The sequence below is a fragment of the Cyprinus carpio genome, chromosome B12 (genome assembly GCF_018340385.1).
Source record: "Cyprinus carpio isolate SPL01 chromosome B12, ASM1834038v1, whole genome shotgun sequence".
Taxonomy (NCBI): Eukaryota; Metazoa; Chordata; class Actinopteri; order Cypriniformes; family Cyprinidae; genus Cyprinus; species Cyprinus carpio.
In genome coordinates this window covers 23,396,322-23,421,971 of record NC_056608.1, presented here as the reverse complement: position 1 = coordinate 23,421,971, position 25,650 = coordinate 23,396,322, and the positions used below count along the sequence as shown (strand labels likewise).

Below are 25,650 nucleotides of genomic sequence, written 5' to 3'. Positions count from 1 at the left end.
ATTCATCATATCTGCCCTTGATAGTATTAAAAAAGACTAATATCACACATAATTTAGGATGGATAGTATGCACATTGGGACGCAGGCCATGTTTTATTTGGTATTATTTAACCATATTTTATTTTATGACTGATACTACTTAATTTGAGCTGAAAACCAACATGCATTTTTTTTTCAATGTTTTATTTTTAGTTTTATTTTATTTTTTATCGATACTACTTATTTTGAGCGAGGTGAAAACCAACTTGCATAACATTTTTATTATTTTATCTTATTTTATTTTTTTAATCTTTTGTTTTAATATTTTATTTAATTTTAAGCTAATATTGGAATTTTTAGTAGCTTTTGTGAGGTATTTTTTAATGCACTAAAAATACCATATATTAACATTAAAAAATAATCGAGCCTCAAAGGGGGAAAAATGCATGATTTGACCCTTTTAAATATTTAATAACCTTAAAAGAGCATTAGATGGTTGAAACTGTTTAAACCGTTTAAATGAAGAATAAAGTTCAGTGTAAAGGTCACAAGGACTGCACCTTGCTTAAGTGTCTATTTGGATCCATATGTATTTCTTTTATTAATATTCAAGACCTTTAAGGTGTTTTCCAGACCTAGTTTCTCTCTCTAAGGTCATCTCATCTGTTTTGTGATATTCTGTGTTGCAGGTCGCGATCCCGATTGAAGATGTCAACAGGAGTCACCTGCGGTTCACCTTCAAGCACCGATCGTCTCAGGACTGTGAGTTGAGCGCACGTTCACACAGGAGAGCGCTTTCAGAGCCGTTTAACACAGCAGCGGTCTGGAAACTCACTCTAGTAAACTTTAAGTGTGGTTGTGGCCGCAGCATGAGACAGCGACACGCTTCACACCTTTTTAAATAATATCAAGCCTCTTTATCTTTGTATCTCGGTGGGCTATCAAAATAACTTTCCATTATGACAGAGTCATTTGTAGGGCTGCCTCCTAATAGTCGACTAATCGTTAGTTGACCAAAATTTTATTAGTCGCTTAGTAGCAGAAAAAAACCCCCACAGGCGAAGTCACGCAGTTCGTGACTATCTATTAATGGCTAGTCTTTGGTAATACAGTACATCAGGCAGGACATCCAAATGCTCGCCTATCATTCATCGACCTCAAAAATGGCTTATCATCTGAAAGTATTAGCAACTTTGCATGGCCGCTCAATCTTTAGTCGAGGGCAGCCCTAGTAATTTTCATCTGAATGAGTTTGCGGTTATTGAATAAACTGTTAAGTGTGCATTAGTGGTGCTTGGCTTTACTGTTTGTAGTATATGTAGTGTTTGCTATTTGAATAAACAGCAGAGTTTTACACTTCGACAGACATGGAATTTTACCTTGAATCATCCTAGTAACCACTCAGAATTCCCTAGCAACACATGAAAAACATTATGAACACATTAGCAGCTGCATAGCAACACTCTGACAACAAAAAATTCCTTATATAAACATGAATTACTATTATATTCATTTTATATATCTATAATCTTTTATATATTATTTTCTAATTATTTTAGGTATATGAAAACAATGCACACAAGATATTTTATTTTAGGTATTCATTTTATTTTTGTTTAGTCTTAATTTATATTTAATTGTATTTTTAAGTATGTTATAAACAATTCTAATTATTTTAAGTATCTGAAAACCAATATGCATTACATTTATTTTTTTTATTTTGTCTTATTTTATTTCTGAAAACCAAAATGCATAACATTTTATTCTATTTTTAATTGTTTTTTAATTTGTCTATTTATTTAACTATTATTATTATTATTATTATTATTATTATTATTTGTTTTATTTATTCAGTAACCAATGCTAATTATGTTAGGTACTTCAGAATTTGAATTGGTGAATATCCTGCTTTTGTAAGACTAGTATTACACACAATCATCTATCCAATCATTTATTTACTGGCAGTATGCACTCATCCAAGGCTTATTTATTGTGCAACATACCATTGACCAAGCGACCGGCCAGAACTCCCTAGCAACCACACAGCAGCACACTGTAATATTTTGAATATCTTTGCAACCACATGAAATGCCATCAATAACACCCAGAACATCCTTGCATTGCAGCACGAGGAAACACCACTTATATCCCTTCAGAACATCTATAACTGGAAGTTTTTTCTGCAGGTCTGAAGTTGTTTTCTGGCTGTTTGTTTGTGTGTTTTGTTGAGAGGGAGTTTGTGAATCATACTGGCAGTGAACGCGGGCGTGTTTGCGAAGCCTGAGAGCTTGTTCATGGGCCAAGCGGCGTCTGGCGTCTGGCTGCGGTCATCAGACTTATCCGCGCATGTTCAACCTTATCCTGGCAGCCGCGCCGCTCCATCTGCCCTCCACATGCTGCCGTCACAGCGCCAGGATGAGGGGCGGGGTCTTGTTATTGAGCACTGGTTGCCAGGCGCTGGGCGGAGGATGTAAAACAAATAATTTAGCATGAGCAGACAATCTGGTGCAAATAAACGTCTGGTCAGCTGATCTGAGAGTAAACCCTATGACAGTATCGAAGTTTCACACAGCGACTGCTGATCTCAGCACAGTTGTTGTCTGGAAGCGCTAAAGTGTCACCTTTTTTTTTTATTATTATTATAAAGATGATATCATTCTGAACTTTATTTATGTGTCAGATCAGGACTCAGCTAGTTTTTTTTATACTTTTTTAAAAAAATCAATACATTTATTCAGCAAGAACTCATTCAGTTTATTAAAAAAAGATAGCAAAGTATTTTGTGATATTACAAAATATTTATATTTCAAATAAATGCTGTTCTTTTACCCTTTCTATTCATTAAATTATTTTACTTGAGCAGCAAATCAGCATATTAGAATGATTTCTGGAGGGTCATGTGACTCTGAAGACTGGAGAAATGATGCTGAAAATTCAGCTTTGCATCACAGGAATAAATTACTTGTTAAAATGTATTTTAATAGAAAACTGTTATTTTAAATTGTAAAAATATTTCATAATATTCCTGTTTTTATTGTATTTTTTATGAAATAAATGCAGCCTTGGCGAGCATAAGAGACTTCTTTCAAAAACATCAAAACATCTTACTAAACCCAAACTTTTAGCACATGTGAAGTCGTTTCTCTCTTTATTGTGGTCCTGCAAATAAATGTGTATGAGAGAAAGAAAATAAATTCAAAATTTAGAGAACTCATGGTCATCTGAATTTTAAAAAAAATAAATAAAAATTAATATCAAATCCGTAAAATAATTAGTATTTGTTATAAATTAAATAAAAAGTACTAAAAAAAAAACAAATAAAAAAAAAAAAAATAAAATTCAAAATACAAAATTTAATAAAAAAAAAAAAAAAAAAAAAAAATACAAAAAAAAAATAAATAACCTAAAAAAATCAATATAAAAAATAAAACAAAATAAAAAGAATTAAAATGCAATTCAATTACATTTTATTTCATAATTATTCAAAAACAAACATTTATCCAATTTATTTCTGTTCCAGTACATTTTTGTTCATAATTAGTCCAGTTCAAAGGGGTTTCCATGGTCTTTTTGTTTTTTTGAAACACTAACATTGAGTTCATTGAGTTCTGTTCAGTTTGTAGGGATTTCTGTGGCCATCTAAGCTTTAAAACACTGGTATTAAAATCATTTCTCTTGTACTGATTGATGCTGACAGGCAGTCAAATGTCAGGGAGAATCAGTTGTAGGGATCTTCTTCCCTGTCGTACCGCAGATGTCTGCCTGTCTGTCTTTCTCTTATGGATTGAATTCTGAATGTAAGAAAAAAAAACACACCAGTAAACATCATCTCCTCCTGATTGAGTCAGTCTGCTGCCGTCAGAGTCTTTCTGCAGGATGCGGACCTGCTTCCCTCATGTTCCCTTTGTCCTGGTACCGCAGTGATGATTGATGATAGTGGTGTCGGTCATCTCCTGACCCCTCTGACTCTCTGTCAGCAGAGCATTGTGAGTTCAGAGGTTCAGGTGTTTGTGTGGATCAGTCCCAGCTGGGATGAAGCTCCTCAGGGATGTCACACAGACGCTGCTGTAGCTCTTGATGAAGCACACAGGCTCTCAGAGGTGCTTTCTGACTGAAATATGATTGTGTTTGATATAACTGTCAAGGTTATGAGAAGAGGAAAAGTAATCCTCTTCGAAGTAAGCAGATTTAAATTCAGTTAATATTTTATACTTGTTTTTATAATCTATTTTATATAATACTACAAGTGTCAATCATTCATGTGAATAATAAATGTATATATAATTGTATTAGATATGATTAAATGACAATAACAATTGAAATATATATAGAAATTCATATACTTCATATATTAAATTAACATTTAAAATCTATCATATCAATTTATATTCTGTGTAATTTATTATAATTTATAATATAATGTTTGTTTACTTTAAAATTTAGATGCTATATAAAAAATTAAAATATTTATATAAATAAATATATTTAACGTACATACATTTAGATGTTTAAAATAGCACATTTTATATAATAACGTTGTTTGTGTCTCAAGTCTTCGCTGTTCATGATACGCTTCCACTACGTTACTTGGTCTCAGTTCAGTTTATATTCAGTTGCATTTCAGATTCATATTCAATTTTAATTCAGTTCAGATTCAAAACAGTGGTTTTATTTCATTGGCATGACTCTCTGAATGCATTGTTCTTTGTAGTGCATGTAAAGAACAAATGTTTAGAGGTCGACTGTTAATAAACTATAATAAATATGCAATTTCTCTATAGGCAAGGATAAATCAGAGAAGAACTTTGCTCTGTCGTTTGTGAAGCTGATGAGGTACGACGGCACAACGCTGAGGGACGGAGAACACGATCTCATCGTCTATAAGGTGAAAACGCAGTCGCTAGTCATCTCAAAGACACACACACACACACACACACACACACACAGACACACACAGACACACACACACACACACGTGAGCTGTATACTGATGCTGCTTGTCCTCGTTTGTCTCATTTAACCTTTGACCCCACATCACAATGTAATCATTATGCAATTAAGCTTTGTTCGTGTATTTAGTGTCTTCATATCTGCATATTAAAGAGCTTCATTAATGCGGAGTGTCACCTGGTCAAATCCTTTTTGAGCTATGCAAGTGAACCATCATACAAACTGATCTGATATTGGTTTTACTGCTTGTGTAAAACTGGCTACATTAAAGCACCCGTACATTTACATTTGATTTAAACAAGCCTGAAGAGTGTGTTGACTGACTGACAGCTGTCAATCACTGAATGCATTCCTCAGAATCTCATGCAAACCGTACTCATGACTGTGTGTTTCTATATTTGTAGGCTGAAGCCAAGAAACTGGAGGACTCCACCATGTACCTGAGCTTGGCCTCCACCAAACCAGAGATGGAGGAAAGAAACCCATCGTCCGGGAAGAACACGCAGAATCTCGGCAGCTTCTCCATCACCAAAGACTCGTTTCAGATCTCGACGCTTGTTTGCTCCACCAAACTCACGCAGAACGGTGAGACACGTCCACTTGCATCATTACCCAATCCCATTCTGTCTCTTTCTCCCCATCATTTCCTCTCCTTTCTCTATTCCTCTATCAAAAAGACCACAAACAGAAGAAACAGAGCTGACAAGTCAGTGTACGCAACCAGTTTACTGCAGTATTGTGACACGTATCAGACTGAAACTGTATTTTGAAAGTGGACTTTATCCAAGAATGGATTAAATTTATGATGATAAGTGGTTTCTATATCAAGTAGCTGAAAATAAGAGCTTGCTAATTTCAACCAATGTTATTTTAGGATCTTCAACATTTTGAATTAGTTTTTTATACATCTGTTTTCATTTGTTTTGCTTCATCATTTTGATTAGTTTTAATATTTGTGAAGTTTTTATTCATTTTTAATTTATTTTAAACCATTTTTAATGAATCTTTCAGATTGATTCATGGTTTTTGAAGTGGTTACTCCATGAACTTTGTATTCTAGTGTCCAACAATTTATTTTTATTTTTTTCTGCATTTTAGTACACGCTTTTATCCAAAGCGACTTACAGTGCATTCAGGCTAACAATTTTTTTATACCTAACATTTGTTCCCTGGGAATCGAACCCACAACCTTTTGCACTGCTAACGCAATGCTCTACCACTGAGCCACAGGAACACAATTAATTTGCATTGTTTTTTTTAATGACTCTTTCAGAAAGGCTTACAGGTTTTAAACGAGTCTGACAAATGACATGACATACAGACAAGTATGGTGACCCATACTCAGAATTAGTGCTCTGCATTTAACCCACCAAAATGGACACACACAGCAGTGAACACACACACCCTGGACACACACCTTGTTGGCCCGAGACTTGAACCCACAACCTTAGGGTTAGGAGTCAAACTCTCTAACCATTAGGCCACAACTTCCCCAAATGGTTACTGAATTAACTTTGTCTTCTAGTCTCAAACAAGAAATCACACACTGTAGCTTTACAATGGGTTAAGAAGAATAGTATAGTTTTATTATAGCTATACCCTACTGTTCAAAAGTTTGAAGTTTTTTTTATTTATGTTTTTGAAGGAAATGCTCATCAAGGCTGTATTTGATCAGAACACAGTAAAAACAGTAATATTGTGAAATATTATTGCAGTTACATTTATTACAGTTATTATTAAAATAGAAAAATATTTTCTATTTGAATATCTGTTAAAATGTAGTTTATTCCTGTGGTCAAAGCTGAATTTTGAGCATCATTACTCCAGTTTTCAGTGTCACATGATCCTTTAGAAATCTTTCTTAAAAACTAATTATGAAAACATTAAATCACAAAAGAATATTTAAATAAAAAATTTCCTTAAAAAAACACACCCCTTTTGATCAGTTTAATGCATCCTTGTTTAATTAAAGTATTAATGTCCTTATATATACTGACCCCATTTTCATTCGGGTTATGGAGGGGCTGTCATAGGTTTTAGTTATCTGGGTCATATTTTGAGCATGTTTATATCAACATAAAGTGTGACAGTCTGCTGATATAGACATGTTGTAAACGTCACTTGAGTGAGATTCATGTGTCTGTGTGTGTGAGTCATTCAGGGTCACATGACCAGAATGCAGAGCAGCTGAGTGTTAGTGATGCCACCGATGCATGAAGTCACATCAGAGAGCGTGCTGGCCCTGCCACCGCAGCGATGAAGACAGAGTAGCCTTGGTTAGCTCTTAGCATTTGTAATTTAGACCAGAGGCGGTATGAGGAGGAGACGGACCACTGGCTGAAAAATGAATGAGAGAACGGCCAGCATGCATTACGAATGGAAGTCCTGACTTTGAGAATAAACGCTTGAGTAAAATTTAAATCCAATTTAATAACCAGACGTCCCCATTTCCCAGGAACTGTCTCCATTTTACAGCACCTTCAGAAAATAAACCAGCGTTCTTTAGCTATCATTGAGATACTATTATAGTTTTTATTAATATTTTGATTTAGTTTTTGTTTTTAGATTTACATTGTTCATACTCATTTTAGTGAAAGGTTTAGAAATGTTATTTGTTTTTGAAAATGTATTTTCATGTCCATATAATAACCCTGAAATACACACAGGGATGCAAACTCATAAATAAAAAATAGGTGACAAAGATAAGCCTACAATTTGCTAATTAATATGCCTTTTTAACATTTAAATAGTACTTATTGGTTACAATATATTTACAGTTTGTGAAAATTTAAATATTGCATACAAATAGAAATTACTAAAACTAACACAGGTTTATTTATCGTAAATACTCATAAACACAACTATTCTATAAAAAAATACACAAAAAATAAACATAAAAAACAAAACAAAAAAAAAAAAAACTAACGGGGGGAGAAAAAAATACACAAAAAATACACATCAAAAACACAACTAAATTACTAAAACTTCAAAATATTAGTAATCAAAATATTGATGAAGACTATGATCACATCTCAGTGATACAATTTTTTATTTTATTTTATTAACTGAACTATATTTGGTCTGTTTAATATTTGTTTAATATTATTTTTAAATATGAATATTTAATATGTTATTATTTTAGTTTTAGTTTTTTGAATGGTTAATATTTACTATTTTATCATAGTTAGATTTTTGGTTTCTGTATTAAAACCAGTTAGGGTCAGATTGACACAAACATCATAATTTGTAATTATACTAATAATATATGGAAAACAAATTACTGTTCCCTTTTTCATTCATAGATAATTACAAGTGAGATTTAAATGATATTTCAACAACTGAAGCCTGGTTTCCATTTCAGAAATCTGGTCACATTCTCACGTTCGAAGCTGACTTGTGACTCTCTCTTCTTTCCTCTCTCTCTAATAAGTGGTGAGAAATAAGTGTAATATCATTAAACTTCGCAACAGTTGCTGATCTTTGATGTAAATCAGCTTGTGCTTCAGAGACTCTTCGAGACACTCCAAACCGGAGCTCGCAAACACTTCACTGCCGTCAGAATGCCAAGATGTTTTCTGCTGTAATTTCAAAGCTCCCCTGCCAGACGCGGACACGAGCATCGATAGTCCTCGCCACGAGCGTCTGCGATCCGAGCGCTTTAAAGGCCATCCTTATCCCCACCGGACGCAGGCATAATTCCTCTCACATAGCGTGTTATGAGGCCGGCCGTGCTTGTGAATTGATTACAGAGGTGCTAACGAGGGTTATACGTGACCCTTGAGCCGCGGGGGCAATTCAGACGACACGTTAATGAAGACTTTTGTCAGAAATCCCCCCAAAATCAGCGTTTGGCAGGTAGCAGACGCGGTAATGAGGTCGCTGAGGATTCCTCAGGCCGAGGCATTAGCATATAAACACATTATCATACAAACACACAGGTTCCTACTTTCCCCCTGCGAGGCCGTTTTCCCCCCCAAAGTCTGCATGTTTTCTGTCGCAAAAGTAAAATAGAGGCTCTTTATGGAACAAACATTAGCATATTGAACCATGGATCCCCGCTGTTCCTCTACGCCAACTATTTCTGGTTTCTGTGTCAGAAACGCAGGTAGAAATCGATGCGGTCTGCAGGAGTGTTGTTTGTTTAGATATTTTAGTTTTGTGAAGCAGATTTTCCGGATGATAAGGCGACGAGGCGTTTTTAATAAAGAATGACAGCGCCGCTCTCCTCTCTCGTGGCCTGACAGCTCTTTCTGTCTCTCTGATGTGTTTTTTATTAAACCCACAGGCTGGGCTTGTAAATGTTGGGATCTTTAACTCTCTGAATTGTCTCTCTCGCTGATGTGATAAGATGATATGAATCACAGCCTCTGCTCTTCTTCTGCTCACATCCTCTGCCTCAGTTAGTATGCTTGATTCTGATTGGTCAGTCTGGGCATTCTGTTTTTGTTTAGTAAATATTTAACCATATAATTGACCAGGCAACAGTTGCTGTCAGGCTCTCGATCAGCTGTTTTTATATATGGAGTATGACTGACTGTACATTTTGTCTTGATGCCAAAAACATTAAGTCAGTTCAAAGTCAGTTCAATGTAGGTTTTCTTTTTGATTCAGTTAAATAATAATAATAATAAAAAAAAATTGCATAATAGTTATGTAATTCCATTGATTGTTTAAATCTACAATTTTTTAAATCATTATTTATATGCATTTATTTTATTAAATAGTTAAATATTAAATGATACAATGAGACTAATATATTTATAAAATTTAAACTTTTTTTGTAAATGGATAGTATTATAATTATAATGTTAAATATAAATATTGTATGAGTGTGTGTATATATGATTATTATTATTATTATTATAAAGAGAAATACATTCTTAATTAAATGACAATGAGACTTACATTTTTTTAAATGGATACATTTGAGAAATTGTTGTATCTATATATCTACATTTTACATTAGAATTATGATACAATGTATCTCTCTCTCTATCACATACACACACACACTTTATTTTACTTATTCTTTGTCTATTCTTTTTCTATTCTATTGAATTGTTTTTTTCTTTTTGTTGTGTGTATATGTATATATGTATGTGTGTGTGTAGATGTATATAAAACATCTTGTTGTAACTGTTGCTGATAATAATAATATAAAAAAAAAAAAAAATAATAATTTTACATTTATAAAACAACAACAAAAAAAACAAGTTCTAATTTTGTTTTAATTTGAAATATAATGTCTACTTAGACTAAGGTTTCTGTCAATTTCTCTTTATGATGGCCTTTTAAAACACACTCCTGAAAAAACCTTGACTCACCAGATTTCATTTCACTTTGGCTTGTTTTCAAGTGATTGCTGGAATGCCTCGTTTGAGGTTAAAAAGTCACTCGCTCTTGTTACCATGACGATGTCTCAGGCGGCATTAAGGGTCCTCAAGGGAACCGGCTGAACTGTAAAACTCATGAGTGTTTCCCAGAGTTTTCACAGTCTGATTCCCCAGTAAGATTTGTGACCGTGAATCACTGCTTCATATTTGTCCAGATTTCCGTTTTCTTCTTTTACATCATAACTGCAGTGTAATCAGTTCCTCTCATGGCTGAAGCTTTGACCAGTCAGACTGAGAGCTCATGTTATTCATATGTGAAAGTCATGACATTTGCCAAATATGGTAACCCATACTCTGAATTGGTGCTCTGCATTTAACCCATCCAAGTGCACACACACAGCAGTGAGAAGTGAACACACCGTGAACACACACCCGGAGCAGTGGGCAGCTATATCCAGCGCCTGGGGAGCAACTGGGGGTTCAGTGCCTTGCTCAAGGGCACTTCAGCCATGGGTATTGAGGGTGGAAGAGAGCGCTGTTCATTAACAGCTGCCCCTATGTCTCTGTATGATGAATGTTTCATGTGCAGGTTGGAGAGGTGAATGTGCTAATGTGGTTTCTCTCTGCTCTCCTGTAGTTGATCTCCTGGGGCTGCTGAAGTGGAGATCCAACATCAGTTTGCTCCAGCAGAACCTCTGTCACCTGATGAAAGTGGAGGGAGGTGAGGTGGTCAAGGTACGTGTGGATCATCTGACGGACAGAAACACAAACTCACAGCTTTCATTCAGACGTCCGCTTGGATTCATGCAGACATTCGTGCTGCTAATGTAAACGTTTGAAGTTGGTGTGGAGACTTGCTCTTTGATTTATGATATGAAATTATGAATGAACTCTGATGAACTCACTTCAAAGCTTTTTGCTTATGAGTTTTTTTTTTTTGGAAGTCAACAGCAAAACATGCTGAGATATATTTAGAAATTGCATTTCTGTAAGTGTTTTCAGTAGTGTGTGTGTGGTTGGGCCTGTGAAATTATAGAAATGCTTGAAATAAGCTTTCATCATATATAACTCAAAATAAGCTTTGCAATTTAAACATCCAGAAAATGTTTAAATTGTGTTCTCCATCCATAAAATAGAATAATAAAAAAGCATTTCATTTAAAAAAATTAATAAATTAAAATTAAACTACACATTCAGAATGGAGTGATTTTGTAATCAGTAAGTGGAATTTAAAAACTAAACTGTAACCACAGTCATTTAATTCCAATTTATATCTTTATACTCAAAAGTATAATACTATTATAAAGAATATCACTCATAAGCCCAATGTCTATTGTAGAGTGTTATGCTCCTATGCAGAATATGATTTAAAAGCCCCTCTGAGATGAGGCCGAGCTCTGTTGATTTCGTGACTTTTCCCTCACGGATCATGTGTTTGAATGCCAGTTTGCTCCTGAAGGCAGTGTGTCTCATGGACTGATTTCTCTGGCCATGTTTGAAGGCAAACACGCTCAAGCTGTCAGAGCTGAGAGAGAGAAAGATGGAGGCAGAGAGTCTGTGTGCTGTAAATATCCCCTCAGCCTCTCTCTAACAGACTCTGCAGCCTTTCTGCCATGTCTCTGCCACAGAAATACAACCGACCAGAACCTTAGATGCTCACCACTTCTGAATGCATGTAGCAAAGGCCGTATCTAAACACTTCTTCAAATCATACATGTCTGTCAATTATCTGTCTGTCTGTCTCTCTGTCTGTCTAGCTATCTATCTATCTGTCTGTCTGTCTGTCAGTTATCTGTCTGTCTGTCTGTCTGTCAATTATCTCTGTCAATTATCTGTCTGTCTGTCTATCTATCCATCTAGCATACATATCTGTCTGTCTGTCTGTCTGTCAATTATCTGTCTATCTATCTTTCTGTCTGTATCACACACTACCTACAAATAACAGTCTGTCTGTCTCTCTGTCTGTCTAGCTATCTATCTATCTATCTGTCTGTCTGTCAATTATCTGTCTGTCTATCTGTCTGTCAATTATCTGTCTGTCTATCTATCATACATGTCTGTCTGTCTGTCTGTCTGTCTGTCTGTCTGTCTTTCTGTCTATCTATCTGGTCTATTTATCTATCTATCTATCTATATCTATCATGTCTGTCTGTCTGTCTGTCTGTCTGTCTGTCTGTCTGCTGTCTGTCTGTCTGTCGATCTATCTATCTATCTATCTATCTATCTATCTATCTATCTATCTATCTGTGTCTGTCTGTCTGTCTGTCTGTCTGTCTGCCTGTGATATCTATCTATCTATCATCTATCTATCTATCTATCGATCTATCTATCTATCTATCTATCTATCTATCTATCTATCTATCATGTCTGTCTGTCTGTCTGTCTGTCTATCTATCATACGCACACTGCATAAAATGTACAATAAAAAATACAAAATTATTAATTTAAAATGAAATCAAATAAAATTAAATTATTTCTAATTAACAAAAATAATGGAATAAAAATAATTAAAATAAATAAAAATTACAAAATTTAAATAAGTAAAGGTAGAATAAAAAAAATCAATAAAATGAAATGTAAAATAACAAAAATAAAATATAAAGTAGAATATAAAATAATTATGTAAAATGTCAAATAAAATGTCAAATAAAAATTAAGTATAAAATATCAAATAGAATATTAAATAAAGTAAATGTTTGTGTAAATTATACTAAGCAAAATAATGACAAAATATTAAATAAAAATTCAGTTTTTATATGAAATAGTTCAAAATTATTTAAAATAATTCATTGGCTGAGCCCTGGTACATAGTTTGTGGGATTTAAATCAACCTAAATCAAACCCAAATGTTCATATGATTAAAACTACACATTCAGAATAGGGCATTTGTTGTAATAAATACTTAATCACTAAGAGGATTAGGAACCATGATCTTTTTTACAGTTTTAGTAGTAGTAATTGGGATAAGGCCCAACCATAGATACATTGCAATATTTACAAAACTGCACAAAAACTATTCAAATCGGAGGTGTGTTTACACATGAAAGTTGTCTCTTGGAGGCCTGAAGGAAGCTGCTAATTCAAACAGCTGTTAATATGCAGAACACACTCACGGGATGACTGCAATTACACTACGTGTGTTTCTCACACACACACACCCTGATCACACAGCAGTGCGTTTATTGGCCAGACACCGAGTGAAAAATTCAGCGCTCACCACCCAGAGCGACAGACGCACAGACTTCCCTTAATGTTTCCTGCAGGCGTCCCACTCAACATGATTATGTACTTTCCTCACGCTGTGTACTAAAACACCTTCCTACCACTGCCAAGTTTGGAATTGGATTTCTGCGGCCGGCGCAGACATGCCGCATGAAAGCTGTGAGGACGACATAATAATGCTTTTGTGTTCCTGATAGGGGTTTCTTCAGGAATCCGCCCTATGGCACGGATCACTCACTTCACTGTAAACGCACTGGAGGAAACATCTGCGGCAATGATTCAAGGGCACCGCAACATTTATGCCCCGTTTATTCATTATTTGACATTTGAAGGATGAAACTTTCTACTAGAACATCTGAGGAGGAACTTGACATGACTTTGGGACAACATTATTTAATAATACAATGTTTAAATAAACTAAAACTAGGATTAATGAATGAATGAATTAATGAATAATTAAATTAATTGTGTAAAAACTGTATTTTTTTAAATTGGATAAGAAAGTAAATACAAAAATTTATACTTTCAGATTTCTTTAAATATTTACATTTTACATGGTTTACTTAATTTAAATATGCAATAATACTGTTACAATCTGTAATGCATTTATGTACTACAAATTATACAACTTGAATTGTTTCACCACTGAATCATTTACTTTTATTTTAGCTGAGATTTTTTTTTTTAATTGAATGTGAGAAGGGAAGGCATGAAGTAATATAGAAATAATCAACAAATCTTTATATTCCAATGTCCTCAATGTTCAAGCAGGAATGAGTGTAAAGCATAAATTGTATAGTGTGACTCATAAACAAATGATTCTTATGATTCAAATGAATCGAGAGTCAAAAAGACTTGCACTCTTAAAGTATTGGTGTGAATCAGTTGAAGCAGTTCTAGAAAATAATAATAATTATATCGAAAAGCAGTATTGGTTTTAGTGTATTTAAATATTCATTACATTATATTTTATATTTTCAAATATAAAATATATATCAATCTGCTTGAAAAAAAAAAAATAAGTGAATTCTAAAATATATAAAATAATATAAAATATATTAAAGTGCATTATTAAATATTTAAAAGTGATTTATATTTTAATATATAAAATATATAATTGCTTAAAAAAGATATTTATATTATATATTTCTTATTCTTTATTCTTTAAGAATCATTACATTAAGTTCAGAACCTGAATCGCAAACTTACTCTTCACAGAAAGAATCATCTCCAGCATGAATCATCTCTGTCCTTTCATTAGAATAACGCTCTCTCTTCCTCCATCTCCTGCTCTTTTTTTTTGGATTGCTTTCTGAGTTATGTGTGTACACCTGACGTGAGCGGTGCCATCTTTAACACGCCGGATCTCATCTCAGACTGATGACAGATTGATGGCCGTTATAGACTTGGACTCTCGTATCTGTTGGGACTTGTTCTGTCCTGGATATAGGCAGCCGCTTCATTGGCGTTAGCGTGAGCGTTTATTTATTTCCCCTCAAGGGCACACTCTTCCTCTCGTCGCAGTGACTGTAAGCAGAGGCCACACAGCAGATGTGCCAAACACTCGTGCTTGTCCTCAGGTGGAGCATTTCAGCTTTTAAATGAGTTTTCACACTGAATTTATAAGTGCAGAAATAGAGCAAATGTGCGAACAATCTTATTTATAAACCTCAGTGAGATTGTGTTTTAAAAAAAGATCCTTGGCAACACTCTCTAGAAACCGGTATCATGCATTTATTTTTATAATGCTGTATAATGCACTTTGCTCTTGGTTACATCCGTTGTTCTCAGGGAAATTTGTCATATTTGCCATTTTGTGGTTACACATGCATTAGTGATGTTTTCAGTGTATAAATAAAATCAACATTTTCTTTCTTTCTTAGTTTCAATTTATTGTTTTTGTTTGTTCATTTATTTATTTAGTTTGTTTTAGTTATTACATTTTTGTTTGCTGCATTTGTGTCTTTATTATTTATTATTTTTATTTATTTGTTTTTTTATTTGATTTATTTGTATAATTTTTTTGTTTTAATTGTTTTTAATTATTTGTTTTTGTCTTTTATTTGTTTTTCTTTATTTATTTACCTTTCTTTTTCTTTCTTAGTTTTAATTTATTGTTTGTTCATTTATTTATTTATTACATCTATTAAATTTTGTTGTTTTGTCTTTCATTTGTTTTATTGTTTGTTTGCTTCATTTGTGTCTTTTTATTTATTTGTTTTTATTTGATTCATTTGTATAATTGGTTTTATTTATTTGTTCAATTTGTTTTATTTGTTTTTGTCTTTTATTTGTTTGTCTTTATTTGTTTATTTATCTTGTGTCTTTGTCACCTTAGTATTTTTAACTAATTGAATATTCTTGCCAGTTGAAGGGGCAAAATCTGATTGATTAATTTGATTGATTAAGTGATTATTTATTTTGTATTTATTGAAGAAAATATACAAAAATTTGAAAAAAAAAAAATTGAAAAAAAAAAAATAAAATATATATATAATATAAATATAATATATATATTTTTAATATTATGCCTGTTTTTATTAGTTTGAAATGAAAGGGAGAAATTGATGTTTTTGAATGCTATATGACATGTGACATATGAACTAATATAGATATTACATAGATAAAAGGATGATGCATTGAGTGAAATGAAAGGGAGCTGAGTGAAAGAGAGTGCTGCTCTTGTGTCTGAATTGTGGCACATATAGGTCTGTGTAGCTGGACTGGAGCTGCGATTCTCTTCTTGCTGCTGTGATGTCCTTGTGGAATGTCATTGAGCATGAGCTGAATGACAGCAGACATTAAAGTGGACAACATGTGCTTTAGATTGACAGTCCATGAAGCTGACAGCGTATCTGTTTGCACGTTTAAAAATAAACTGACCATCACACTATGGTTTGTGTGTTTTTAGTTTCCTGTTTCTGTTTCATCTTGTAATCTGTGTGTGTGTGTGTGTTTAGTTTCTTCAGGACACTTTGGACGCCCTTTTCAACATTATGATGGAGAACTCGGACAGTGAAACCTTTGATACGCTTGTGTTTGATGCTCTGGTAAGATTCTAATGGCCTGTGCTTACATAAATCTGCATAAATAAAATAAAAATAAAGTACACACATATATACACACATACACATGCACACACAAAATGTGATATTCAATATGAAAACCTCATGTATATGAATATTATGCAAAAAAAAAATAACTCCCAAATTTAATTTTATACCAAAATTATTTTGGAAATATTTTTGCATAGTATTTATATATGAGGTTTTCTTACTAAATATTACATTTGATTAGTATTCCTACCAAACCCTTATAATTAATGATAACAAAATGCTATTATTCTGTTAGTAATATTAAAAGCCACGTTTCTTTCAAGTTTCCCTTACATTTAACATTTTAATCTTAAAATAGTATTATTCATTTAGGCAGATATATATTTACATATTTTAACAGCTTAGTCTGATGACTGTTGTGTCATGTTCACTTAATGGTTTCATATCTTTTACAAATTACAATAAAATGTTGTCAGCACTTCTACTAAACATTAATTACATTGGCTTACTTTTATATTATATTTTAGTTTTGAAATAGTAGGATTAAATCAGGCAAAGATATATTTACATATTTTAACAGCTCTCATGTCATTTTAAATGATTATTTTCATGTCTTTTACAAAATGTACCAAAATTTGATATCATCACCTCTTCCAATCATTAAATAAATAAAATTTTTTATTTTATTTTTTTTATTTTTTTATTTTTTTTAGTAATAACAGTAATAACATAGTAATAACATGAGTTCCTTTTTTTTTTGACCCAGTATTTAATGTTTTAGTTTTTTTAATAATAGGATTTAGGCATAATCTTAACGGCTCAGTCTGAGTCTGTTGTGTGTTGTGCTGAATTATAGTAATAAAAAAAATTCAGTATTCTACTCAAAGTAATTAAAAAAAAATATATATATAAAAATATATAAATTAAAAAAAAAAATATATATATTATATATATATATATATATATATATATATATATATATATATATATATATATATATGTATGTATATATGTGTGCATGGTTGTTCATTTTTACTTTTTTTTTTTTTGTTATAAATAAGTGTCTCTTCTGTTTTTGAAAGGTTTTCATAATCGGACTGATCGCAGACAGGAAGTTCCATCATTTCAATCCGGTTCTGGAGACCTACATCCGCAAGCACTTCAGCGCCACCCTGGCCTACACGTGAGTGTGAGATTCTGCCCTCTCTGTGCCGTATGTGCTTTGTTTTCATGTGTAACACACGGTGTGCTGATATTTTCAGAAAGCTGACAAAAGTCCTGAAGAACTATGTGGATAACGCCGAGAAGCTGACGGAGCAGCTGCTGAAAGCTCTGAAGGCTTTGGAGTACATCTTCAAGTTCATCGTGAGATCCCGCGTTCTCTTCAACCAGTACGTTCAGATCTCTCATCTTCTGTTTTATTCATCGCACGTCTGAGCTTTAGGGAGAACACATCACTCAAATCCATGGAGCTGTGCTTGTAGTCTGAACCAGGGAATTATTATTATTAACAACAACAACAATAATAGTTTTTAATATGATTATTATTACTACTACTTTTGAGTACTTTTTTTTCCACATTGAAATATTACATCAGTAATTTCTTATTTGCAGTAATTTTAGTACTTTAGTAGTAATTACTGTTTGTTTAGTAATTAATGTAGTATTGTTTATTATTAAATGCTTCATTTTTTTATTTAACAATAAAATGTACCAATTATTCTATTTAGCACAGTACTTAACAGTAATTATTTAGTATTTTGTTTAGTAGGCTATTTTTAGTACTTAACCCTCTGGAGTCTAAGGGTATTTTTGGGGCCTGGAGAAGTTTTGTCATGCCCTGACATTTGTGCTTTTTTTTCAGTTTCTTATAAATATCTAAATGGGCTAAAGTCTAATCTCACTGTAATCAGCACAAACTGGGCTATAATAATATGTGAGCAGCATGTATGTACATGATTGTGTTTTTTGAGAAAAAAATTTTTATGTAGTGAAAAACAAAAAATAAAAAATCAAAATAACAAAAAAAAAAAAAAAAAACACAAACAGAAAATTGGTTCCCGGGACTTTTGAGAACTGGAGCTTGTAGCCTAGAATTTTTTTTTCTAAATGATGTAAAAAAACATCTTGTTTACTCACTTACAGAACACAACATATTTGATTTAAATTTTCTAAGACACTTTTTGTTGGTAAAAGTCATATGCGAGTAGGCGTCAACTATCATGAATTCACACCTGAGAAGACAAAGGCCTGCATAATGAGCTGCATAATGAGCCATTCAGTCACCTGTGTCACTGAGAGGGATGAGTTACAGAAAGAATGTGAGGACAAAATAAATGTATATAATTTTATGTTTGTAGTTTATTTAGAATACATTTAATTATCCCACAACATAATTTAATATTCACTTGTGAGTTCAGTTAAACAGTTTATTAGGAACAATCAAAGCTGACTTTCAAACTGAATTTTTTGCATCATTACTCCAGTCACACAATCCTTCAGAAATCCTTTTAACAATCTTATTTTCTACAAAAAAAAAAAAAAACATTTATTGTTATTATTATCATTATTATTATTATAATTATTATTATTAATGTTGAAAAGAGCTGAGAATATTTTTTTTCAGGTTCTTTAGGGGGGATAAATTGAAAGAACAGCAATGATTGTTACATTTGTTACAGTTACATTTATTGGTACATTTATAATTATTTACATCAAGCTTTTTGAATGGTATAGTGGTGTATATTGTTATTGAAACTTCATAATATTTCACTTGATTATACATTTAGTCAGGAATTATAGTTGGAAAAAGTCTTTGGAAAAAGTCTAACTAGTAAAAATGTTTACACGTTATGTGAAAACTAGTACAAGTATATAAATAAATAAAAAGAGACTTACTCATGTTTATGATCTCTGCTGAATAAAGTGCTTCATTCTTTTTTCTGAGGAAATCCAAATCTCAAATCCTCAGCCACATCACATCTTTTTGGGGTGAATTATGTCTTATTCCTCTCATCGCGAAGCAAACAGTAAAATAATAAAAAAACTGAAGAACAGTCTCGCTGCGTTGTTCTTCTGTTGTGTGGGCGTATTCAAAAGCCGCGCGCTTCAGTGAAACATTTGAATCTCAAAAGCGCGCTCGGCGCGGGGGGCGTGGGTCGCATTAGAAGATAATGAAGGGAGACGTGAAAAACGGACATGTGTTGTTTTCATATGGATTACTTTATCACAGAATATTTTGTTTTCAGCAGCACTTGTTTAGTTTTAAAATTAGACATGTCAGGCTTTCTATAGATATCTCTCTCATGTCTCTGTGTTGATCAACAGTTCATTTTAATGACGCATTTGTATCTGAAGATCAGCGCAGACAAAGGCTGCAGACAGCACACTCCTTGTTTGTTATCTTTATTTTATAAGTGCACAAAGTTTTGTTGTTATTATGTCTGTATACAAAAAAAAGTAGACCCTTTACAGATTCGATTGATGTATGATCTGTACGATCAAAACTGAAAGTGAATAATTAGTATTTATTTATTTACTTTACATTTTCACTTAAATATTAAAAAACCAACAATATAAATAACAAACAATTAATTAGTATTTATTTATTTACTTTACATTTTCACTTAAAGAGGAACACAGCAATTTGTTAAAGAGCCAACAATATTTGTAATATAGCCAATAATATTAGTAACAATTTTATAGCCATTTTAATATTAAATCACAACATATTGGCCAAATTGTGAAGCCCTACAAACAAGAACAGCAAACCTGTGTTGTTGTTTTGTTTTTATTATTTTATTTGAATCACTTTTCTCTTTTTCCAGAAAAGCTCCAAACTGTGCAGCTTTACTTTTTTTTATTGTGCAGTTTTTGACGAGTGGCAAAAAGCAAACAGATGATAGATGATTATAAATGTTGGCGTATCCAACATATACTCCAAAACTTCTTTCTTTTCCTCCTTCGTAATATGGGTTTTCCAGCCAATAAGCTGCAGTTAAGGCTAAGAGATGTGACAGCTTGATTTAATGTGCAGATCTGAAATGGCACACCTTTATCAAACCGAAGCGCCCTGGTTTCCTGATGGATGGAGGATGTGTTTGAGGTGGACAGGAAGTGGAACGGGCAGCAGCGCTGATTTAGGGAGACGGAGGACATGTTGAGTAATGACTCAGCCTAAATTAAGTTCAGCACTGGTGATTAGCTTGTTGTCTGCAGGTGAAGTATATGATGGTGTCTCTTTAACTACCTGAACTCTGAGAGCGCCTGACACCGCGGAGCGCTGTGAGAGACACTAATGAGCAGAGTCTGATCTGATTGACTTCTCTGCTCGCTCACAGACTCACCAACTCATGCCCGTCCCGACCCGACCGCACACGTCTCCCAGTCAAGGCTTCAGACTGCAGTAGAAATGATGAGAAATATGGCCAAAAATAACAATTATCGTGAGATTGAATAGCTGTCGGTGTCAGAAGGAAAGCCGCGTCAATATGTGGTTTCATCAAATGTTCATCAATTTCAGTGTTTACTGCTGCCCTGCTCAGGATCTTTCTGTTGCATCGTTCTCCTTCAAATGATTCTGATGACCTTTAAACCAGCATTCACAAAAAAAGTCAAAATAATCTTTTTTAAAATAAACATTTATACTATAAACACAATTATTTGCACAAATACACAAAACGCGCACACGCAAACAATTCTCAACATCTTCACATTAATATTGTTTTTATTTTATAATGAGCTACAGTTACAAGACATACTACCATAATGAATACTTACAAAAGTGCTTCACTCTTTTCTGTCATTACAGCAATGGGATAGTTATTTTGTTCATGTTTTTATATATATATATATATATATGTATATATATATATATATATATATATATTTATATATATATATTTTTTAATTTGATTATGTGGTGAAATATGACCTTGAATAATTTATGCAAAAACAATTACTTATTTATTAAATATTTCTGGATATTTATTTATTTTATTTATTTCTTGCAAAATAAAATATTTTTCGTTTATATTTTATTGTTAAATATGACCTCAGCATTTCTTTTTATTTTACTAATTATTTATTTGTTTATTTATGCAAAATATAATTTCTGAGAAGTGAGAAGTACATTTCTCTGATTTTTGGGGTTAAATATGATCTCAGAATTTCTTCACAGCTTGTTTGTTTATTTTATTATTATATTTATTTATCTTTTTGCATTTTTTTTTCTTCTATTTGATCTTGGGGTTAAATATGGCCTCAGCATTTCTTAACATTTATTTGTTAATTTACTCATTGGTTGATTTTTGCTAAATATTTTTTTATTTTTTTTTATTTTAGTGTTAAACATGACCTCAGCATTTCTTGACAGTTTGTTTGTTTATTTTTATTTATTTATTTTTGCAAAATATAATTTCTTTATTTTTCTATTTGATTTTGTGGTTAAATATGACCTTGGCAATTTTTGACTTTTTTTTTTACTAATTATAATTCCTTATTTTTCCATTAGATTTTTGGATTAAATATGACCTCAGCACTGCAAATATCATATCAAAATCTAAAATTCAAGCAAAGTATAATTTTATTTTTTGTTTGATTTTGAGATTAAATATGACCTCAGCATTTGATTAAAAATAATACAATTCTACCATATCTCTCTTTATGTAGTAATTAATGAGTATAAAGCACTTCAAAATAATTAATGGTCAACTGGAGTGTGAAGAATATTTCAATATATTTGACTGGCCATTAACTAAGTGTGTGTGTGTTGACGGAGGCCGGTCTAATGTAAACACTCTTGATGAGAGTGAGAATGTCTGACCCTCACCGTAACCAGAGCACAGAAAATCAGGTGGCACTAATCACATCAGCAAAGGCCATCGGTGAGTGTTTAATGAAAGCGAGAGCGCAGGAATCCTCCCGGTGTTTGTGTGGCTCTTTGGAGCAGCGCCGAGACGGCCCGTCAGCTCTCTGCCCTTCAAACTAGATTACCAAGCAATTCATCAATCTGATCAGCCTGTAATCAGGAGCTAGTTTAGGGGTGCCAGTGAACAGGTGGGAGTGTGTGTGTGTGTGTGTGTGTGTGTGGAGGTTGACACATTGTTTTTGATGTGGATTTGTATGGCTCCGGCTAGTTTGATGTCATAGATTTGCATTCCAAACACATGTAGAGCGGTCTGCTGCCTCTCTGATGATTTGGTTGAAATGATTCTCGCCGCTCGAGCCCCTGATCATCTGCTGTTTGTGTGTTTTCCTTCAGGCTGTACGAGAACAAAGGCGAGAGTGATTTCATGGAGTCCCTGAGGAATCTCTTCGCCTCGTTTAATGCCATGATGAACAGCAGTGCTGAAGGGACTGGCGGGGTGAAGGTGAGAACGCTCTAGGAGCCGGATTCTGATGAGCTGGATGTTTAAACACTGCGTTAATAGAGCATTAGATAAGAGCAACAACAACTGTTACACATCTGTTCCTTGTGTGACTTCATTTCACACATGCAACACACAGGGAGATGTTTCTCAGAATGTTCACGCTGCTCTTTTACAAACTTTCAAGGCCTACAAATGGCATCCATATGATGCATTCCAGTTCCTCTGAATTCATATGATGCTTTATGAGAGGAAAAATCTGATTAAAGTCTCCTGAAAACCCCTCCCTAAATGCATTTGCACACCCATATATTGAGAAGTTGTTGCTTCAGTTGTGCTTTGCAATCAGTTATGAGATATGACAACCAATGAAATTTGGCTTAATTTGTGAACATAGTTTTAATAGCTAGCACATCAAAATGTCAGTAAGAGGAGCTGATGTGTAAAAGAAATTAAGCTATACAGTTTTATGTGTGCCATTTGGAGACGTGAAATGTGTGTAACATTTCTGTGTCTCTAAGAAGAGTTAATACTGAATAAATAAATGCTGAATTTCACCGACCAAAATTAAGAGTAAGAACACAAACTAATGGAATATCCAGTTGCTGTCATTAATATGTTAAAATGTTAAGTCTCTCGACTTGCTGTGAAATGTCTTAACTCAGCATCTTGCATAGGTTTAATGCTACTAACTTCTTCAGTATTACTCATTTTATCTATCTGACACGTCATCATGCAGCATATTTGAATATGTAATAATAAGAATGAGATTTGAGAGAAAATTAAATAACATTTTGATCTGTGTAAAAATATTCTAAAAATAAACATTTTTGAAAGAAATTAATACTTTTATTCATCAAGAATTGGTCAAAAGTGATAGTAAAGATAAAAAATGTATTCATAAAAAAAGGATTCGACAAAAATATGAAGCAGCACAAATGTTTTTTGACATTGATAATAATAATAGATGTTTGTTGAACATCAAATCAGCATATTATTATGATTTCTAAAGGATCATGTGACACTGAAGACTGGAGAAAAAACTCAAAAAACACATCTTCACAACACAAAAAAAAAACAAAATATAAAACACACAAAAATAAAAAAGATCTCTAAATAAAAAAAAAAAAAATATTTCACAATTTTACAGATTCTATTGTATTTTTGAGTAAATAAATGCAGCCTTGATGAGCAGAGGAGACATCTTTTTAAAATGACCATGTACACTTTCACTGTATAAAAAAGAAAACTTCCTCACAAGAAGCAAAGTCAGGATTGGAACAACATGAGCAAAATGTGTATATGGAGGCTCTGTATCTCAGGACGTTCCCAGAATGCTGCTCTGTTTCTTCTGTCAGTCATGAATATGTATGTTTCTGTCTCTCATGTGTTGAAGTGTGTGTTTGTGTCTCTCTCTCGTCCCCTGGTCTCCTCCTCTGTCCACTGTGGCTCTGGCTTCACAATCTTTAGCTTCTCCTCAAGGTACTCTATCTGTCCTCCTCTCCTCCATCTGTTTCTCTGCTCCTCCTGCTCCATTTGTGTGCAGTGTTGTTTGTCACTGACCTTTCCTGTCACTTCTTTTTTGCATTAACACACCTCTGTTCTAACACACACGCACTCAGCGTCAGACCCTCTGGACGGGTCGTGAGTCTGCCTGGAGCGATGCAGGTGTGCCGCTGGCCCGGATCTTAGTGGTTTTTTATTAAAATTAAAAATTGATCTTGTTAAGATGGACTGTGAAGGGAAGGAATGTGCTTTTCTCTCCGCTGGCCTTGTCGCAGCAGGAAAGCAAGTGACGACGTGAGCGTAATGACACGTCAGCTTGAAGTACATCGTGTTCACATGACCACACACTTATTATTTAAACAGAGCTTGTGCTGGTGTTTTTACTGCACATGGGTTTGTTTTTCTCTTTTCTGCTTTGTGTTGTTTTAGAGGGAAATGAAGAAGAAGTGTATCATTTGTTCACCACTAGTGTTAAACTAAATTGAAAACAGCTTTCCAAAACACACCCCCAGCCCGCTATTGGTCATTTCAACAAAACCATTGGTTGAAACTAACAAGCATTTTTAAACAAATAACAACATTGGCTGCACAAATGGTGTGGCTTTGGCACTGGACGGTTTCATTTGTTTGTTTGTTTGTTTTTTCAATTCGTTACTTCAGTCATTCGTTCATTTTATTCAGTTATTGGGCAATAAGTAAACTATATATAGGGGTCTAAGGCAAACTACATTTAAATTGAAATATGTAATTCAATTTATAATAATCCAATGTATAATATTATAAATTTTTTATTAGGTAGGTCTAACATTAGTTTTTAATTAAGTTAAACAGAATGCCGAAATCCAAAAATCTGATTGAATATTGTTCTAGGGTCTATATAAGGAACATACATGAACACAACCTAGTTGGAAAATCAGGTGAGGTCTCCAAGATCAACATCCTTGTGAGTACTGGAAGAGCCAAACAGATTTATATCAGCTGGAGAAACTTATCAATACACATTCCCATTCTGCATCAGATTCTGGGATTGGACAGGTGTGACATCTGTGATTGACAGGTGTCACTCTCACAGATTCTGGACATTTGACTAGACTGATAGAGGAAATTTATTTTATGTTAATGTATGCATGTATTTATTTATTTGTTTGTTTGTTTGTTTGTTTACATTCTGAAACTTATTTCATACTTTATTTTTACCTTATACCTTATTTTTTATTTATATATTTTTACAGATTC

General features: G+C 33.3%; 1 protein-coding gene across 1 annotated transcript in view; it reads left to right on the top strand.

The window, feature by feature from the left end:
* Nucleotides 1-25,650, top strand: part of dock1 (dedicator of cytokinesis 1) — a 238,154-nt gene that overhangs the window by 53,829 nt on the left and 158,675 nt on the right. The window contains exons 16-23 of the mRNA XM_042735997.1: nucleotides 669-741; nucleotides 4,761-4,864; nucleotides 5,334-5,514; nucleotides 10,900-10,997; nucleotides 16,445-16,534; nucleotides 17,623-17,723; nucleotides 17,803-17,931; nucleotides 22,803-22,911. Of these exons, the coding sequence (XP_042591931.1) occupies nucleotides 669-741; nucleotides 4,761-4,864; nucleotides 5,334-5,514; nucleotides 10,900-10,997; nucleotides 16,445-16,534; nucleotides 17,623-17,723; nucleotides 17,803-17,931; nucleotides 22,803-22,911 (885 nt within the window). The remainder of the gene's footprint in view (nucleotides 1-668; nucleotides 742-4,760; nucleotides 4,865-5,333; nucleotides 5,515-10,899; nucleotides 10,998-16,444; nucleotides 16,535-17,622; nucleotides 17,724-17,802; nucleotides 17,932-22,802; nucleotides 22,912-25,650) is intronic.